Genomic DNA, 22,070 nt, shown 5'->3' with positions numbered 1-22,070 from the left:
TTATATATTTTATTACACCTAATCTCACTTGTTTATTTAATTCATCTACTATCAGATCCTATGCTAGCTACAGATACAATTTAAATAAAATTAAGAAGAAAGAATGCATTCCAGAAGGTAGCATATCTCCTTTTTGTTATATTTATGAAACAAAAGACAAGCTTGAATGAACTAAACAAACATTTGCCTCAGATACTGAGATGCAGGGTAGACATGATCAAATAGCTCAAGAGATCATTATCAAGTTGGTAGGAGCCATTGAAACCTTGAGGCCCTAATGAGATTAGATTAGCAGAGATTAACCTATGTCCTTTAGCTGCTGGGACAATGAAATGGGGTCAACTTTGGAGACAATCTGGCTGTGACCCAACAATCCAACTCTGCCTGCCCCAAAGCTCTGAGAACTCATATAGAGACTTGTATGTGGATGTTCATAGGAGGATTATTCATGAAACGTGGAATAACCCAAATGTAAATCAAAGAATGAATGGAAAAACAAGTCTGATGTATCAATATAATGAAATATTATGCATCCATAAAAAGGTCAATACATATATATCAAGGTCATTGTACTGTCATGTGTAACTAATTAAAACAAATAAAAAATACAAAAAAGAAAGAAATAAAAAGGTTATATAAATAGTTATAAAAATATGTTATATAAATGTTATATAAATAGTGAAAGTTGAAAATATTCTGCTAATGTGAATAGACGCATAAGGTTGTACATTGGATGGTTCCACTTATATGAAATGTCCAGAATAGGCAAATTCTTTGTGGCACTTCAAAGGAATAAACCCAAGGCTTTGCAAATGCTCAGATAGCACTCTACCACTGAACTATATCCCCAGCCCAATGGTATTTTTTAAACAATAGCTTAATCATTTAAATATAATTTAAATACCACAAAATTTATCATTTTAAAGTATACAAAACATTGGTTTTTATTACATTTACAAAGTTGGGCAACCATTACTACTACCTATTTCCAGAATACTTTAATCATTCTCAAAAGAAATGTCATACCCATTAGCAGTAACTTCCCATTCTCCCAGGCTCTGGCAATCATTACTCTACTGTCTATCTGCATGAGAACAGGTTTAGAATATGAATAATAAGACATTATTTCACCTTGAGTTTCCATGAATATCTATATAAAGATGTGATCAGCTTTCAGAATAGGCTGTTCTAATGGATGTGAATTTATTTAAACCTTCTACTTGCCATAGTGAAACCATTATTCTGCATAATTAATATGCACCAATTAAAAAAGGAAAGCTTTTTAAAGTGCATATTAAATCAGTACTTCTGCTAATAGAAAGGACAAAAAGACAAATCTTCTACACGATGACATATGAATTGCAAAAGGTTGAGATATACAACACTAAGTAGTATTTCAGTAATAAAGCTGGAACGCCTGGCATAGTGGTATATCCAGCAATTTGGGAGGGTGAAGCAGGAGGATTACAAGTTTGAGATTAGTCTGGGCAAATTAGTGACACCCTGTCTCAAAAAAATAAAGAAAGAGATGGGGGTGAGCTTGGTGATAGAGCAATCCTCAATCCAGTCCCTAGTACCATAGAGAACCAAAACAAAAGCCAAAAAGCAAAACAACCCCCCCCCCCCAAAAAAAAACCCCTGGTATTATGATGATAGTGACAGCTCACACACCATTGAGAACACACCATTGGCTGGTCCCTCACCTAAGCACCTGCGAGTCTAGAGAGGAGCCTTCTGACCTCCTGGGGGGGAATGTACTTTCCTCAAGAAGGAACAGCTAACAAAGGCCTCAAGATCAGTGTTTTGACTCCAGAATATCTTATAGATGTGGAGACAGGTAAGGGTCCAGCAGCCATTTCTTTCTTCTTTTTAAAAAGAAAATAAAAAAAATAGGGGCTGGGAATGTGGCTCAAGCTGTAGCGCGCTCGCCTGGCATGCGTGCGGCTCGGGTTCGACCCTCAGCACCACATACAAACAAAGATGTTGGGTCCGCCGAAAACTGAAAAACAAATATTAAAAAAAAAATTCTCTCTTTCTCTCTCTAAAAAAAATAGTGGAATACATTTGTACATGTACATAAAATAATTTGGTCAATTTAATTCCCCATACCTTTATTTTCCTCCCTACCTCTCACCCCTGGTCCCCTTCCTATACTCAATTGGTCTCCCTTCTATTTTCATGAGATCCTTCCCCCCCCCTTTCCTTCTTCCTCTCTAGCTTGTACATATGAGAGAAAACATACAACCCTTAACTTTCTGAGTCTGGCTTATTTCACTTAAATAATGCTCTCTAGTTTCATCCATTTTCTTGAAAATGACATAATTCATTTGTCTTTATGTCTAGCCAGCCATTTTAAAGACATTCATGACACTTTATGAGGTCCTGCCTATGGGTCATGAAAACATGTCCAGTTATATTGATATAACTGGACATATTATAACTCTGGCCAAGCAGTTATACTTTGGGAATGCTCTCCCAAAGAAAAAACACTATTTATGACCTCAGGGTATGCAAAGATTTCTTAAACAAGTATAAAAAGTACTGACCTTAAAGGAAAAGATTGATGAATTCGATAAATCAGTACTTCTGCTAATAGAAAGGACAAAAAGACAAGTCCCTATATAAGCCATATAAAAGGAATGATGGACTCATATTCTGAATATGAAAAGCTCAATACCCCAAAAGAAAAAAGGAGAAAAAAGACTTGTACATCACTTCAAAGAGGAAATATAAATGACCAATATGGAGTAAAATGTTCTTGGCCTCTATAGTGATAAAGAACTACAATTTAAACCACAAAGAACCTATCAGGCTGCAACAAAAACCAAAAACCAAAACACATACAAAAAAACAAAATACAAAGTCTGGGAAAAATACAAAGAAAAATAACCCCATCTAAATATACCAAATAATGAAAGGGAAGTAGAGTCGTGGGAACACTCTGCAACGCTAACAGGCACAGCAACTGGATTCCCATTTTGAGAGGAGAGTGTGGCATTATTTTAAGACCCTTACCCTCTGTATGCACACTTGTGCCCTAGGGGATACACAACATGGGCTCACGTATTGTCAGTTATGGCCAGAAGTGTGCATAAAATGGGAGGAAAATGAGCAGGAGCTACCTACAATAAATGAATGAATTTAACAAAGTTTATACACTTAACAGATCCAAGAAGTAAGCAGACCCCTTAGCTGGGGTTCTCTTGTGTGCAGCCAGTCAGAAGCATTGCTGGTAGGTGAAAGAAAAAAAAAAAAAAACACGAAGATAGTACAACCATGATGCCATCTCTATAATGTTCAAAACTAGGCAAACTTAAACATTTTTAAGGGCATATACAAAGTAGTAAAAGTGTACAGAATTACATGGAAAAATATCTTAGGATTGCAAAGATTGTTAGGGTGGGGTAGGGGAGTGGGAGAAATGCCAGGAGGGACAGGCGGAGGGTGGCTTCTGGACACTGGTCAGGTTTTGTTTCTTGAATTTGGTGGTGGCTTTATGTGTATGCTTTATTTACTCATTTATTATTCATTACACACTATAATTACATACGTATAGTCACACACACATATATATTGTTACATATATATCATATGTTTGCTATAGTTGATAGTAAAAAAAAGCTAAAATATAACCTAAGTAAGTAAAGGAGACTTAGACACACGAGTATGTGCTGCAGCATTGCTCTAGAATGGTAAAAACTGTAAATACTAAATGCCTACTGGGAGAGGGACACCTCATGAGAGGGATATCTTCCTAAGATTAAGTGGAAAAAGCAAGTTTTTTTGTTTATAGATAGGGTTACACCAATGGACAAAGGTGTGGAAGATTACTTATTGTGGTGAATATCCAGTGGGTAAAGGGTGAAAGGGAGATTATTAAATTTCCTTTATAGCAACATCAACAAAAGCAGTGGCTATGTTATTACCTCATTTCCAGATTATTATTTTTTAAGTGTATATATATATATATATATATATATATATATATACACACACATACACACACACACATACATATGTGTGTGTGTGTGTGTGTGTGTGTAGTAGTAGTAGTAGTTGGACACAATACCTTTATTTTATTTATTTATTTTTATGTAGTGCTGAGGATCGAACCCAACTCCTCGCATGTGCCAGGCGAGCACACTACCACTGAGCCACAAATCCAGCCCCTCATTTAAAGATTGTACGGAGCATCTATAACAGACGTGCTGGGACATGCTGGGACTCACTAAGTTGCTGGCCATAAGGAACAGCAGCCACTGATCTGCTTAGTCATGTCTGCTTGCAATTGATAAAGAGCTGTAAGGAGCATAGGCATGCTTAGGAATGACTGGTTACAACTGATAGGGAGCACAGCTCCATGGACATGTGCAAAGAACATGCCCAACTGCAATTATATCACCTCACTGGACATAACCAATGGACACTGACTTTCACTGGGTGTAACCAATTGCCAACATATATCACCAACTTGGAACTGTATTTAAATTGCTGGTCCTGCCACATTGAAGAGTTTTTGCTCTAAGGACATCGGTGAGACTGGTCGCCTTGCTGACCATCCCTGGACTGACTCCACCATTCCCTGATGTCCAGCCGTCGGCTGGAGAGAATCACCATACAAAGACAACGTCTATTCCTTGGCTAAGAGAAGTTGTGTGGCATTAGAGGTATTTTGGGGCTTGTGGTTGCCCTAGGACTGTATGATTTGCTTAGAGTGTTTAATTAGTGTGCATTGAGTGCTAGTTGGGGTGTTCCCCCACACCCAACACTTTTTGAATTAATTGTTTATATTTGATGATTAGTGTGACTGAATATATGCTTGCATTTAAAGACAATCCACCTCCGAATAATTATTAATAGCGCCGCTCTTGACACAGATAACATTGAAAGACCCAATTTGAGGCTTTTTACAAATGTATGGCTCAGGTGTAAGGGCTTCATGACAACCCACTTGGTTGTTGGAGGTTCTAGGGAGAGAAGTAAGTTCTCTTTCTTTCTTTAAATGATAATAAAAGTTACCTTTCTTAACTTATATTTTCATTAATAATGGTCTAAGTGAACTGAAAAAAAATTTTTAACTAAATGGAAAGCATGTAATTATTTACTATGGACCTGACCATCTTCCTGGTAACTCAGAATGATTCTAGTATAGAGAGCTTATTGCTGTTGGAAACAATGGAAAACACCAAGAATATAAATTAATATCAACATCAATGACAAGAAATAATGAGATTTCTGTTTAAGGGCCAGGAATTATAACTATAAAATAAATTGAAAATTTAAAGAAATGAATTCTCCTAAAACTGGAAAAAATTAAATGTCAGGTATAATACTCAAAACACAGGCTTTGGAATTTGATGGTCTTGGTTCAAGGCCCAGCTCACAAACATAAAGTCAAATTATTTAACCTCAGAGAGCTTCAAGGTTTTTATCTAAAAAATGAATACCATTACCCAACTTGCCAGCTAGTTTGAAGGTTAAATGAAACAGTGACTAGTGACATACAAATTCTTCTTTCCAATTTCAGCATCTTGTTAAGAGATATTGTATCAGCAAATTATAAAGATTTGAGTATTCTATTTAAAAATTAAAATTTATTAATTCTCCAAATTTGAGAACAGAGCTAATAAAATCATATTTAAAATAAGTATTTAGATTTCATATTTGAGATTAACAAAGGAATATTTCAATGCTTCTTTGGAATCATATGGCTAGCCAGTGTTCCCTGATCATAACCTTAGGCTATTGACCTGAGAGAAATAAAAAACAAATCTATACTGAATATGTAAAATATTTATATGAGCAATTAATTCTAAACAGTTGTTTTCAAACTGTGTTGCTGGAGTCCTAAGATTTGGGTGGGAAGGCTATAGTGGCTTGACCTATCTACCTCCCAGTTTCAAACAGAAAAGAACAAAGAACTCTACATGCTTTTACTGTACCAGTAGTGAGCTTCCTCTTTAGAGTTCTATTAAAAGAAAAAGAAAGTAACTCTGAGAGTTTTAGAACTATTAATCTCATACTGGTAGATAATTAGGATTTATTTATTTATTTATTTTTGGTGGAGAAAAGGAGTAGGTTTCTAAGAGAAGAATAAAAAAGAATTAAAAAACTGCCAATTTACTGAATTGTGCTACAGAGTAAATTTACTGACTTATTATGCTAAAGGATGAATTAACTAGCTAAATTACTAATCTGGAGGGAAAGGTGGTATTTGTTTTTAATGTCTTGTATCAACTGACCTTCTTTCTGTTTTTTTTAAAAATTCCTGTTTCAAGTAAATCTCTCTGTACTTTTAATTCCAACAACTTCATTATCTATTCTTTCTCAGTATTATCAGGTAATTTAAAAGTCATAATGACTTTCAACTGGATTTATTTTCTGCCTTGAAAAAAACAGTACCCTTCTAAACTCCATTATTCTTCTAAATTATTATTTTTAAATTTTTAATCAATTAGTTAATCAATGAACTTTTTGTGGTACTGGAGATTTAATCCAGGTATATTCCACCTCTGAGCTATACTCTATACTTTTTATTTTTATTTTGAGATTGGGGTGTGTGTGTTTAATGAAGTTGCTGAGGCTGGCCTTGAATTTGCCATCCTCCTGCCTCACCTTCCGAAGTGGCTGGGATTATAGGTAAGCTCTATCATGCCTAGATCTAAATTATTCTTGATTATCTTTCTTTTTACATTTTGTTTATAGTAAAGCACAGTGGCATCCCCTCACAGGGATATTCTTTTATTTTTGGTGCTGGGAATTGAACCTAGGCCTGCTCTAACACTGAACTGTATCCCCAGCCCTTTTTACTTTTTGAGACAGGGTCTCATTAAGTTGCCCTGGCTAGCCCTAAACTTGGGATCCTCTTGCCTCAGTTTCCTCAATAGTTGGGATTACAGGCATACATCACTGTGCTGGGCTCCTGGAAGTTTCTGTCATTTAATAGGCAAGTCTCCTTCATAAGCTTGGCACACATATTCAAATAATTCAGAGTTAACTTAGTCTCACTTTGTCCCTTGGTTACATGAGAGTAGGTCAGAGAGTGAGAGGAAGAGCAAAGCCATTTTTGAGAATACTTCTAAAAAATTTGTACCTTATGGCTAGGAAAAAGATTTTTTTTAACAGTTTGTTTTGGTTTAGATTTCATCATTTATAAATTAGATTTATATTGAACACTATACTAACTGCTATGGAAGACACAAATTAAAAATAACATTTTGACGCTTCAATCAATCTATTTTTGTTCAAAAGACACTGGGCAAATAACCTGACAGGAGAAAGAGTAAGCTTATTCTACCCTGATGCTCTTCCCAGAGCCTCTACCTAGAAACTCTTATGAACCCATGTATCTCACCCAAAGGCCTCCCCTTTGGTGAAGCCTCCCCTAACTGACCAAAGCAGATGAGGGGACACACTCTCACCCCCTGCAGCAAAAGTATTAAAAACCTGCTGCTCTCTAGAATAGAATTGCTTTGAGGACTGAAACTGACTTCATCCCAGTGTCCTTGATAAATAAATGAACAAGTAAAGAGAGCAACAAATAAAAGACTGTACGCAAAGCAGAACTTCTTTTATCTAATTGGCAATAATGTGAATTTATTTTTGTTTAATAGCATTAAGTATAGCTGAAAAGTTTTGAATGTTAAACTTCAGTAGCTGAAGGGAAGGTGGCTGGGTCAGTACTTGGCAATGGTTACCTATATTGTTTAATGCTTACCCTAAATTGTTCATAGTCTTTCAGGTGGCTTGTGGTTCTCACCCATCTTCCTTCCTATGATCAACCATGTGGGTGTTCCAAGCCTTGTTGTAGTCTGTTGTTTTCCCTTTGTATATGTTAATCAAAATCTTGATTTTTAACTTTCATTTATATTGAAAGCAGAATAGATAGAGGTAAAATCAGCTGTCTTATCTTAAAGAGCTTTTTTTGAAAGATAAAGGTGATGGACTGATTTAGAGGGTGCCCATGTTAGTAAATAAATTCTTGCCCTTATTTCCCCACAACAGCATTAATAGCTAATAATGGTTAATAATGATTGACATTTCCTTTTTGAGTTTCTACTTCCTATGTTGTGTCTTTTTGAAATATGTGGAATACACCCAGAAGTTCCATTTAGAAACTATTCTTCAAATGTTTCTTATGAAACATTGATAGTCATATTAATAATTCAGTGTAAGTACTTTCTAGGCAATTGGTTCATTTTACTTCTTTCAAAAGTGAGGCAATACTCATATAACATTAAATTAACCACTTTAAAATGTACAATTCAATGTGCATATATCACCTCAATTCAATTCCAGAATACTGTCATTACTCTCAAAGTAGAATCTATTTGTCCTTCCCACAGCTCACAGCAACAACTGATCTGCTGAGAAGATTTTTGTGTATTTGCCTGTTCTGGATATTTATACAAATGGAACCCGACAATATGTGATCTTTTGTGTCTGGCTTCTTTCACTTTTTTCAAGGTTCAGCCATGTTCTTTGTTAGTTACTTCAGTTTAGACTTAATAAAACCTCCTTTATGGGAGGATGCTGCCTTTCTTTTGATTCTGTTTCTGTATTTACTCAGGGGTGATGTTCTGGGGACAATAACCAGTTTGGTTTAATTGTACTCCTTTGAATTTTACCACCAATGGTATATTTCATATTCTTCTGACCTAGGCATGTAAATTGCTCCTCCTTTTTTTCCCTTAATCCATTAGAGTTCATTTAGCAGTTGATGAAAATGAAGAAATTAAAGCTTGGCTTTATAATGTTGCTCAGGTTACTACATTTCTAGACATTCCTTTCTTATCCCAGTGAGAAAATAGGTCTTTGCAAATTAAACTTTTCCTGATATCTTCATTGTTCTTATTGTAAAATATGTTGCATCTCAGGATTGCTCCTTTGCATGAGTGTATCCCTGGTGGTCTCTCTGCAAGCAGGAGCAGCACTGAGATCTTGGGACTGCAGCTTGGCCAAGCCTGAGGTATCTGAAGCCCATTTCGGTGGGATAGAGACTGGATTTGCTAGGGCTGATCTGGGTGTTTGGTGATCCTGAGAGACTTCAGAGAAAGAGCTGAGAAACTGTTGAACATTGACAGAGACAGTTTGACTTCCCAGCAAGATTTATCTTATTTTATTTTATTTTTTGATTTGCTAATCTCTCTACCATATTTGGAACAGGATGTATTTTATGCACCAGTGTGTGGAGGACAATGATATATGAATAATGTTTTGCATTTTTGTTGTATTCTTATGTCTTTAATTTTCTCTCTTTGTTCATATTCTTCCTTTCTTTTGTCTATTTTCTTGGATTTTCTTTCCAACATTTCTCCAATCAACAGCCAATCTCTGTTGGTTCCTCTTCTACTCTTCCTGTGAATTTTTACTTCTAGCTTCTCTCTTCCTCCCTCATGAATATCGTATACTACACCATCTCTGTTCTCCCATCCACTATTTGAAATTGTAAACCGTTTTAACAAAGTTTTTGTTTGCATATAAATAGTTATTGAACTCATCATTTTGGTTTAATACAAAAATGCAGTATACGCCTTAGTGGGAACTATTAGATTTAAGGGTATATATTGTGTACACTGAGCGCTGTTGATATTAGTCTCACTAGTAAAGGCAAAGTGCTGGAAACCTTCAGGGACACTATAGTTCTACAGGGTAGAATTTATGTGGCCTAAGATGCATACTTCCGGATGGGAAAATACATTAACAGTATGAAAAAACAAGGGAATAAAGTGCCCCCCCCCAAAAAAAAAACAAGATGCTTCAACAACAGAAGCCACTGATAACATAGTACAAGAAATGTCCAAAAAGGAGTTCAAATTGTACATAGTTAAATTGATATGTGAGGTAAAGAATAGTATAAGGAGTGAAATCAAAGAAAAGATACAGGAAGTGAAAGACCACTTCAATAAAGAGTTAGGGATCATAAAAAAAAAACAATCAGAAATCTTCAATATGAAGGAATCCGTAACCCAAATTATAAATTCAATAGAAAGCATCACAACAGACTAGACCACTTGGAAGACAGAACCTCAGACAATGAAGACAAAATATATAATCTTGAAAGTAGAGGTAACCATGTAGAGAAGATGATAAGAAACCGTGAGCAGAACATCCAAGAATTATGGGATAACATGATAAGACCAAATTTGAGAGTTATTGGAATAGATGAAGGAGCAGAAATACAAACTAAAGAAATGCACAACCTGTTCAATGATATAAAAGCATAAAATTTCCCAAACCTAAAGAATGGAATGGAAAAGAGGCTTACAGGACCCCAAATGTACAAAATTACAGCAGACGCACATCAAGACACATTATAGTGAGAATGACTAACACAGAATAAAGATAAAATCTTAAAGGCTGTGAGAAAAAAAATCAAGTTATGTATAAGGGAAAACCAATTTGGATCTGAATTGATTTCTCAACCCACACCCTCAAAACTAGGAGGTCCTAGAATAATATATTTCAATCTCTGAAAGAAAATGAATGCCAATCAAGAATTTAATACCCAGCAAAATCAAGTTTCAGACTTGAAGATGAAATTAAAACCTTCCATGATATAAAAAAAATTAAAAGAATTCACAATTAGAAAGCCTACACTACAGAGCATTCTCCACAAAATACTCCATGAGGATGAAGTAAAAAAAAAAAAAAAGTGAAAACCAGCAAAGGGAGGAGCTACACTAAAGGGACATTCAACCAAATAAGAAACTAAGACAAATCAAAAACCAGAAATAAATCAAAATTACAAGGAATATAAAATATATCATTAATCAACAGTCTAAACTCATCAATCAAAAGACATAGATTGGCAGATTGGATTAAAAAGCAAGACCCAACAATATGCTGACTTCAAGAGACTCACCTCATGGGCAAAGATATCCACAGGTTGAAGGTGAAAGGATGGGAAAAAACTTGTCATTCATATGGACTGGGTAAACAAGCAGGAGTTTCCATTCTCATCTCAGAAAAAGTAGACTTCAAACCAAAGTTAATCAGAAGAGAAAGAAGGACATTTCATACTTCTTAAGAGAAGTATATATAAGCAGGACATGACAATTATAAATAATATTTATGCCCCAAACAATTGAGCATCTATGTACATCAAACAAACCCTTCTCAACTTCAAGAGTCAAATAGATTGTAATAAATTAATACTGGGTGACTTTAACACACCTCTCTCACTACTGGACAGATCTTCCAAACAAAAACTAAATAAGGAAATTATAGAACTACAGAATACAATCAATAATTTAGACTTAACAGACATATATAGAATATTTTATCCCTCAGCGAGCAAATATACTTTCTTCTCAGCAGCACATGGCTCCTTCTCTAAAACAGACCATATCTTATGCCACAAAGCAATTCTTAGTAAATACAAAAAAACAGAGCTAGTACCCGGTATACTATCAGACCACAATGAAATGAAATTAGAAATCAATAATATATATATAAAATATTTTATATATATAATAATATATATATAAAATAATATATATATAAATCAATATATCAATAAAAAATATAAGCTACTGTAACAAATGGGGACTAAATAATACACTATTGAATGATGAATGGATAGTAGAAGTGATCAAGGATGAAATAAAAAAATTCTTAGAGGTAAATGAGAATACTGATACGACATACCAAAATCTCTGGGACACTATGAAGGCAATACTAAGAGTAAAGTTCACTGCATTGAGTGCATTCATTAAAATAATAAGAAGTCAACAAAATAATGACCTAATACTACATCTCAAAGCCCTAGGAACAGAAGAATGAATCGACACCAAATAAAGTAGAAGATAGGAAATAAAATCATAGCTGAAATCAATGAAATCAAAACAAAAGAAACAATTGAAACAATTGACAAAATGAAAAGTTGGTTCTTTGAAAAAATAAATAGAATAGATAAACCCCTGGTTATGCTAATGAAGAGAAAAAGAGAGAAAATTCAAATTACTAAAATATAAGATGAAGAAGGAAATATCACAATGGACATGTCTGAAATACAGAAGATAATTAGAAACTATATTGAAAATTTATATTCCAATAAAATAAGAACATATTGAAGACATTGACAAATTTATAGAGACATATGACTTACCCCCAAACTGAATGCAGAGGTCATACACGATTAAAACAGACCAATTTCAAGTAATAGAAAACACTATCAAAAGCCTACTAACAAGAAAATCCCAGGACTAGATGGATTCTCAGTCAAGTTCTACAAGACTTTCAAAGAAGAATTAACATCAGTAGTCCTCAAAATGTCCATGAAATAGAAAAAGAAATAATCTTTCCAAACTCACCATAGTGCACCACGATCAAGTGGAGTTCATCCCAGGGATCAATATATAGAAATATATGGGAATATATGGAAATATATGGAATATATGGAAATCAATAATCGTATTCCTCAGATCAATAGACTTAAAAACAAGGATCATATGATCATCTCAAGAGATGCAGAAAAAGCATTTGACAAAATACAGTACAACTTCATGTTCAAAACACTAGAAAAACAAGGGATAGTAGAAACACTCCTTAACATTGTAAAAGCTATATATGCCAAACCCAAGGCCAGCATCATTCTAAATGGAGAAAAATTGAAAGAATTCCCTCTAAAAACTGGGACAAGGATGTTCCTCTTTCACCACTTCTATTCAACATCATCCTTGAAACTCTAGCCACAGCAATTAGACAAAAGAAAGAAACTAAAGGGATACATATAGGTAAAGAAAACCTCAAACTATCAGTATTTGGTGATGACATGATTCTATATCTAGAAGGGCCAGAAAATTCCATGAGAAAACTTCTAGTACTAATAAAAAAATTCAGCAAAGTAGAAGGATATAAAACCAACACCCATAAATCGAATGCATTCCTATATAACAGTGATGAATCCACTGAAAGAGAAATTAGGAAAACTACCTCATTCATAATAGCCCCCCCAAAAATAAAATACCTGGGAATCAATCTAATAAAAGATGTGAAAGACCTCTAAAATGAAAACTACAGAACACTAAAGAAAGAAATTGAGGAAATTTCTTTTCTTTCCATCTCAGAAGATGGAAAGATCTCCCATGCTCCTGGATACGCAGAATTGTCAAAATTGTCAAAATGGCTATATTACCAAAAGTGTAATACAGATTTAATGCAATTCCTATTAAAATTTCAATGACATTCTTCATAGAAATAGAAAAAGCAATCATTAAATGTTTTTGGAAAAATAAGAGACCCAGAATAGCTAAAGCAATCCTTAGCAAGAAAAGTGAAACAGGAGGCATCACAATACCAGAGCTTAAACTATACTACAGAGTTATAAAAATTGGCATGATATTGACACCAGCATAGACTTGTAGACCAATGGTACAGAATAGAGGACACAGAGAGAAACCCACATAAATATGGTTATGTCATACTAGACAAAGGTGCCAAAAACATATAGTAGAGAAAAGATAGCCTATTCAACAAATGGTGCTGGGAAAACTGGAAATCCATATGTAGCAAAATGAAATTAAACCTCCACCTCTCACCCTGCACAAAAACAACTCAAAGTGGATCAAAGACTTAGGCACTAGAACAGAGACCCTAACAGAAGAAAAAATAGGCCCAAATCTTCAACCATGTTGGCCTAGGATCTGACTTCCTTAACAAGACTCCTAAAATAAAAGAAAAAAAAAATCAAGAATCAATAAATGGGATGGATTCAAACTAAAAAGCTTCTTCTCAGCAAAGGAAACAATAACATGAGGAGAGAGCCTACAGAATGGGAGAAAATCTTTACCACATACACTTCCGATAAAGCATTAATTTTTAGGCTATATAAAGAACTCAAAAAACTTAACATCAAAATCACAAATAAGCCAATCAACAAATAGACTAAGGAACTGAACAGACACTTCACAGAATAAGAAGTACAATAGAACAATAAATACATGAAAAAAGTGTTCAACATCTCTAGCAATTAGAGAAATGCAAACCAAAACTACACTAAGATTTCATCTCACTCCTATCAGAATGGCAATCGTCAAGAATACAATAATAAATGTTGGCAAGAATGTGGGGCAAAAGGTACACTCATATATTGCTGGTGGGACTGCAAATTGGTGTAACTGCTATGGAAAGCAGTATGGAGATTCCTCAGAAAATTGGGAATGGAACCACCATTTGACGCAGCTATCCCACTCCTTGGTTTATACCCAAAGAACTTAAAATCAGCATACTGCAGTAATGCAGCTATGTCAATGTTTATAGCAGTTCAATTCATAATAGCTAAACTATGGAACCAATCTAGGTGTCCCTCAATAGATGAATGGATAAATAAAATGTGGTATATATACTCAATGGAATATTACTCAGCTTTAGAGAAGAGTGAAATTTTGGCATTCACCAGTAAATGGATGGAGTTGGAGAATATCATGCTAAGTGAAATAAGCCAATCCCACAAAACCAAAGGCCGAATGTTTTCTCTAATATGCAGATGCTAATTCACAATAAGGGGAGGGCACTAGAGAAGAATAGCATTACCTTAGATCAGGTAGAGGGAAGTGATGGGAAGGAAGAGGAAGGGATGTTGGGATAGGAAAGATAGTAGAATGAAATAGATATTATTACTTTATGTATATACGTGACTGCATAACCAATATGATTCTGCAACACGTACATATATGTATGATATATCAAAGTGCATAAATGCATTTTATCGTGTATAACTAATTAAAATAAATTAAAAATTAATTTAAAAAAACTAAAAAAAAAACCCCACATAAGAACCCCAATTTCTCCCAGCTCAATGTATAATTCCTAATATTCAGATTTAAGGCTTTTATCTAACTAACTTAATACCTCAGTATATTCTGGTTTAGGGCGTAAAGCCTCCAAATCTAACATCATATGTAGCTCAGTGACTGCTCAGGGGCACAGAACAAATATGTACTAAATGATATTTACTGAATAAGTGAGTGAATTTTCTTTTCAATAAATCCTCTTATTTTCCTTTCACATGTACTCTCTTATTCCTACTTTTATATGTTCACAGACATCTTATATTGTCTATTTAAAGAGCCTTCTTTATGCTATATCATTTGTTCTCACTTCTATTATGAAATCTTTTGAAATAAGTCAGCTAAGACCTATCTAGTCACTTGAACTGCTCTGGTACTTGTGGCTGTCCTGCTTTCCATTTAAAGGGATGCAATACAAGGTCAATCACCTTGTCAATTACCTTCTTTGTCACTTTCAGTACTGAGGCAGAGCCTTCTCTATACACTGAGTACTAACTAAAAAGTCTCTAATAAAATCTTCTCCAGTACATTATTTTAAAAGGGACCATCAAGATCCCTGCAAAAAATAGCACCTACAAATTAATAATATATGTTAGATTCAGAGATTAGTGGTCTTTGTTTTAACTGGATAGGAAATAAATAAAATAAACCTGTAGGATGTTTTCCCCCTGGCAGTGGGATTGTGCATATAGACAATTACTCTGCCACTCAGCTACACCCGCTTCCCCCATTTTTTTTTTTACTTTGAGACAAGTTCTCACTAAGTTGCCCAGCTGACCTTGAACTTGCAATCTTTCTGCCTCAGCTTTCCAACTAGCTGGGATTATAGGTGTGCACCACCATATATGTCAATTTTTTAAACTGAAGAGGATCTCCTATCCCTTTGCCAAATAATTGAATTTGTTAGTTATAGGTTAAACTTATTTCATGAAAATTTTGTTCTTTTTCTCATTATTGTCCTGTCATATAAAAATAAAACCATGGAATAATCAACAATAAGAAAGATAACATTCATACACATGACACCAAAGCAACGCTACCTCTCAGCTTGTTTGACCTACTAAACTGTTGCACAGGCCACTGGTGAGGACAAAGGTCAGGGTGTGCCTTGGAAGAATAGCACTAGATAAATAGCAGTAAAAACTCTGGAGAGGAAGGAAGCGTAGGCAGGACCTGCATTATGCCAATAAGAATGAGTAGCCAGTGTTGCTTTGAAAATTTTATAGTCTTTAAATTTAAATTGGGGCGATTTTTCTGACTCTTCTTACTCTGACCAGTCAGTATAGACACTCAAATCCAAAATATGTTACAGAAACCATGTTTGGTAGTGCACATCTGATTCCCAGCGACTTGGGGAGCTGATATAGGAAGACTGCAAATATGAGGCCAGCCTAGGCAAATTACTAAGAGTCTTTCTCAAAATTAAAAAGATAAAAAGGGCGGGTGTGTGTGTGGCCCCAGTGGTAGAGTACCCCTAGGTTTGATCCTCCAAATGTCATAGAAAAACAAAGTCAGGATGGCTGTCTTTTGGTAAGTCTTCTAGACTGAGGCAGGGAGCTTAGTCATGCTCCCTTTGCAGTACTCCAGCAGCATATCTGTCTGCGAGGACAGTTCTATGGCCTTCAGTCTCCTTCTATATGGACCTCAAATAGCAAGTAGGGATGAGTGATGTACCATCACCAGAAATACAGAACAGATAAAATCTGGTGGACTTTATGACTTAGCCCAAACATACAACTATCTTTTAACTGTAAAAAATATTTATTTCCTTTGGGTTTTTTGAGACAAGGTTTTGCTGTTCTGCCCAGGCTGGCCCTGAACTCCTGGGTTCAAGTGATCCCCTTGCTCCAGCCTTCTAAGTAGCTGAGATTGTAGGCACATACAAAAAAGTTGTTTTCTATATTAGGTATTATAATTACAAAATTAATAATTTAGCTTGAATTTTTGAAAGTAAGCAGATTTCATTAAGCTTTACAAAAAATTTATTTTGTTAAGTTTATGAGAGTTGCTATGAAACACAATTCTTTGGGAAAAAAAGAGAGACAATATTGTGTTTACTGGGCCATGGGTGGATAACTGACAACGGATGATGTCACTAATAGGCAATTATAATGTCCAGCATTCCAAAACTATTTAATAATTTGTTTTGAAGAAATATAGCTTCCAAAGGAACAAAAGGAGAATCTAAATATGTATTGGATGGCTACATATCAAAATAAGGTTAAATGTATAAAATAAAGAAATTAATCCCACCTTAAAAAAGTATCAAATATTTTGTCGGCAACTCAAATACAGAAAGAGGTTAAAAATTTATTGGTAAATTAGGCTGCAAGGGTAGAGCACTTGCCTAGCATGTGTTAAATCCTGGGTTCAACCCCCTGTTCCACACACACACACACACACAAAAAAAAAAAAAAAAAAGAAGAAGAAGAAAAAGTTTATTGGTAAATGAATCATTTGGACTATTCACTACATTTGCCATGTAAAAAATTTCCTGTGGAAACATTGTAGAAAGTAGTTAGGCTTCCAGAGTAATCTATAAAGACTTGGATGAATATTAGATATATCTATGTCCGTATAGCATAATGATGAAGGCATATGAACTTCCTAGAGCCAATAACCCCTTGATCCAGGCTTGGTCATGCTGGTTTGTCCCCAGCAGTATTTCTAATTGTTGCACTCTTCAGTCAGAATAGCTTTCTGGTCCTAGAACATCTTCTGGTAGGAGGGAATCCACTCATGTCTTTGTCAAACCTAGGTGGGTGGTATAGGTCAAGGGGCACTCCTTTCTAAATACCTATGCAGGAGTGAATGTTAATTGCCCCATTAGTCTCAGGGGAGGAATATAATTTTATCCTAACTACTCTTAGTCTTCAAACGTTTGTGGGTCTGAAACTGTTTAAAAGAATATTCTAATAAGTACTGAAATGAGGTTCAGCCTTAATCAAGTTCATGTGACCCAAACTTTTCCTATGTCTGGCTAGGCTCTCCAAACATCTGGGCAAATCCTCCCCTACTCACCCCAAAATGTATAATGTAATTACATTATAATACTGAACACCTTTTTTACACAAAAGGGAAGCATTTGCTACAATACACATCTATATGATCAATACAATGTTCCTGCATCTTCTCAGAGCCTACATATCTGTCTATGAAATATACTTCCAGGAAGACAAGTTCTTGAGCAGAGCTATTACTCATGTTCATGGTGCCACAGGAAATGCAAACAGGACACAGAGCTGAGGCCTGTGGGAAAACTAAAGTGAGTCAGGAGAAATGTTTAGTAAATTTTTACAATTTAGACTGGTTACACTAATGGCCAGGCACAGTGGTGCATGCTTGTAACCCCAGCAACTTGGAAAGCTAAGGCCAGAGAATGGCAAGTTTGAGGCCAGCCTTAGTCACTTAGTGAGACCTCTCTCAAAATAAAATAAAAATAAAGAGAGCTGGGGATGTTTCAGTGGTAAAGCAACCCTGGGTTCAACCCCCAAGACTGAAAAAAAAAAAAAAATGAATGGCCATACTAATGGTTATTATGCAAACCACTGGGGATGTCAATAAATACTTCAAAATCAGAATATTACATACTCATAATAGGTTCCTCCCTCTTCAGATACTAGTATAAGCTGATATTACTATAATTAAACAAAACATCAAGAGAGCTAAAGTAACATACTGTTTGAAGAAAGAGAGGTAACAAGATTAAGAACCCCCCAATCACTGTTTATATTAATTCATTATATTGATGAGCTAGTTCCATTAAAAATGTTTCTTTTTGCCAGGTGAGGTAGTTTATCCCTATAATCCCAGGCATGCAGGAGGTTGAAGCAAAAGGATCACAAGTTTGAAGCCAGCCTGGGCAACTTAGTGAGACTGTATCAAAATAAAAAACTAGAAAAAGAGATGGGCGTACAGCTCAGTGGTGAATCACCCCTGGATTCCATCTCTAGTGCCATACACACATAAAAAGTTTATTCTTTTCTCTAATTCATAGGTTAGGATGATTACTGGACATATAACAGCTGTGGTTTGGGCTAGATCTACACAGCATTACACCTCTGCCTATTCAAACATTTCAGTGTAAGATGCCATGACATTTGGCAGAGAATAAGCCTGCTTACTATGGGAAGCACAAAGATCCAACAACTTAAAGAGTTTTGCTTAAAGCTCATAAAATGTCTTTTTATTAAATTAGATTTTCATTTATATAAATTGTCATATAAAGATACTTTATTGTTAGAAAATGATACAGAAAACAAATCTTTAGAATTAAAACACATTTATACAACACTTCTTATCTTTTTCTTTTCTTTTTCTCCTTGTTTTTTTTTTTTTTTTTTATTATGAACTAAGTGTCAGTGGTCATCAGCTTGTTCCAGGATGCTAAGCATTCTGGTGAGCTGATGAGGTAGATGTAGAAGACCATTTGAAAAGGTGAGTGTGGATGGTCTAGACTAGATAACTGGTCATAGTATATGACAGGATCACTGAGCAAATAGATATGCCTGGGCATGTTGCTATCTCAAAACACTCCAACTTGAAACAGGATTTGAAGAAGCATAAGTAATATTATTGTCTCTATGTTAATTTCTAGGAATGAGGGAATTAAGAAAAATGGAAACAAGGTCTAACTGATGGTGAAGCACATTTTTTATGCAAACAAAATGCTAATAACAGTTAACTTTTAAAGAAAAAAATTTTTAATTGTAGATGTACACAATACCTTTATTTTATTTATTCATGTGTGTGGCTGAGGATTGAACCCCGTGCCTCACACATGTTAGGCAAGTGCTTCACCACTGAGCCACAACCTGAGCCTGTTAACATGTTTTATATCAGAGACACTTCATTCATCTTGTTTAGTCTTCATGAGTCTGGGAGATATAGATGTTTTTTACCTCCATTTTATCTTCTTAATTTTAATAAAATTATGAACCACTAAACTGCATAATTCTTTTTGTTGTTCAATTATAGTTTTGTCCTAGAGGTATATTATGGGTTCCACTCAATTCCTGGCCTTGTTTTACTGGCAAAATATAGGATGACCCTGGCTTATTGTCTTTAAAAATAATATTAGAAATAAGAGGTTAATCAAAAAACCAGCCACTGTAGCAAACTGGATGCACTTTCAGTGCAGCCTTACCTTCCTCTGGTGGCTTTCTGTAGAACCTTCATTCCTGCCAGCCTGCAGGACTTCCCTTCCAATTGTCTGCCCTTCAACATGGCACCTTCTAAGTACACTTCACCAAACATCCCATAGGCATCTTGCACCAGAAGGCAGACTCTGTAAGAAATCACAGTTGTTCTTTGAGGAGAAGTTTGGATTCATATAGAGATCAAGATCTGCCTTTCTTTCACTGGAAATCCACTGTATTTATCTTCCTAAATGGCTGAGTCAGGGGGAATGAAGTTAGATTTAAGGACGTACTTTTTGGACTTGTATAAACAGGTGTTTAGCCACAAAATATAGGAGACAGAATTTTTTCTTGGCACAAAACAAATCCCTAAGCTGAATGTGGTTGAAAAACACATAAAGATGACCATTTTCTCAAACCAAATATATTACTGCTGCCTAGAAACAGTCCTCTTTTTCCATTTTACCCTGTTCTCCATTAGAGAAGACCTTTCTACTTTATGTGAGAACTCAATACTGAGAAAAGCATCAGTGTAACATTATGATGAGAACAACAATAAGGAGCATTTTTTTGAGAAAGTATCTATTTACAGATCCATATCCCAGCAGGCAGCCACTTGGACATGATAGATATCCAGTGACAAGAAAGGATATTGCCCTAATTTTAAGTCAGATGTTGGTCTTCATCAAAGACTATCTATGACTGAATTTCCTCACTTCATAGTTCAGGTAAATGAAGTCTTATTTACTACAAAATGATACTTTTCATGGAGCCTAAAAATATTTATTCAGAAAACAGCATTACAAAATAGGCTATGGAACACAAAACTATTTTAAAGATAAAAGTATAATGGAAAAGAACAGATGACAAGCAAATAACAAGCAAAAGAAAGCAAAATCTGAAGCCATGAGCATCAACTTGTACCATGGCAAAAGGGTTAAGAATTCTAGACTCCCTGATGAAGGTCTCCCAAGTCCAAAAGGCACCATGGTTTGCAAGAGAAACAAAGGGAAATATTGACAGCACCTTTAATTGAATTGCTAATTTGCTATGGAATGAGATTAAAAAAATGTGCTCTCATAAAAATCACCAAACAAGGAAATAAACCATTGTGTGCAAAGAGTCTGAAGAAAATAGTAGATCTGTTGAGGACTTAAGATAATATAATTTACAGAAAATTCAGAATAATTTTTTTTCCCAGTATTGGGGATTGAACACAGGGGCAATCTACCTCTGAGCTACATCCCAGCCCTTCCTTTTTAAATTCTATTTTAAAACAGGTCTCACTAATTGTTGAAGCTAGCCTTGAATTTGCAATCCTCCTGCCTCAGTCTCCTGAGTAGCTGGGATTACAGGCATGTGCCACTAGCTAGAATAATTTTTTTTGGTGGTGGTACTGGGCACTCTTATCACTAAGGTATATCCCCAACAATTCCTTTTAACTTTTTATTTGAGACAGGGTCTCACTAAGTTGCCTAAGCTGCAACTTGCAACCCACTTCCTTCTGCCTCACAAGCAGAATAACTATTTAAAAAGGTAAGAGGTAATTTTTTCCCCCAGAAAACAGATGAAAATTAAATTGTTTAAAAACTGGCTAAAATAATCCATTAAAAATAAAGATTTAGGGGCTGTAGCTCAGTGGCAGAGCGCTTGTCTGTGTGAGGCATGCGTGAGGCACTGGTTCAAGCCTTAGCACCACATAAAAAATAAATTAATAAACAAAGGTATTGTGTGTCCTTCTACAGCTAAAAAAATAAATAAAATAAAGATTCATCCAGGCACAGTGGCGCATGCCTGTAATCCCAACTGCTTGGGAGGATGAGGCAGAGGATCTTGAGTTCAAACCCAACCTCATCAATGGTGAGACACTAAGCAACTCAGTGAGACCCTGTCTCTAAATAAAATATAAAATAGGGCTGGGGATGTGGCTCAGTGGTCAAGTGCCCCTGAGTTCAATCCCTAGTACCTTCTCTCCCCCCACTCTCCTCCCAAAAGACCTAATTACCAATGATCAAAAATTACAGGGCTAGGAATTTGGCTCAGTGGTAAAGTGCTTACCTAGGAAGTGCAAAGGTCCTGGGTTCAATTCCCAGCACCGCAAAAAAAAAAAAAAAAAAAAAAAAAAAAAAAAAAAAAAAAA

The 22,070-nt window shown here is 35.3% G+C and overlaps 1 protein-coding gene across 13 annotated transcripts in view; it reads right to left on the bottom strand.

Annotated features, from left to right (window-relative positions):
- The window catches only part of Spidr (scaffold protein involved in DNA repair), a 394,388-nt gene that overhangs the window by 36,563 nt on the left and 335,755 nt on the right, over window positions 1–22,070 (bottom strand). For all 13 annotated transcript variants that reach the window (XM_048782863.1, XM_048782864.1, XM_048782865.1 and 10 more), the window contains one exon: window positions 19,939–20,079. In XM_048782863.1, coding sequence (XP_048638820.1) covers window positions 19,939–20,079 — 141 coding nt within the window. The remainder of the gene's footprint in view (window positions 1–19,938; window positions 20,080–22,070) is intronic.

This window comes from Marmota marmota, unplaced genomic scaffold (assembly GCF_001458135.2).
Source record: "Marmota marmota marmota unplaced genomic scaffold, marMar, whole genome shotgun sequence".
NCBI lineage: Eukaryota > Metazoa > Chordata > Mammalia > Rodentia > Sciuridae > Marmota > Marmota marmota.
The sequence above is the reverse complement of the archived record's forward strand: the minus strand, read 5'-3'. Positions and strand labels throughout refer to the sequence as shown.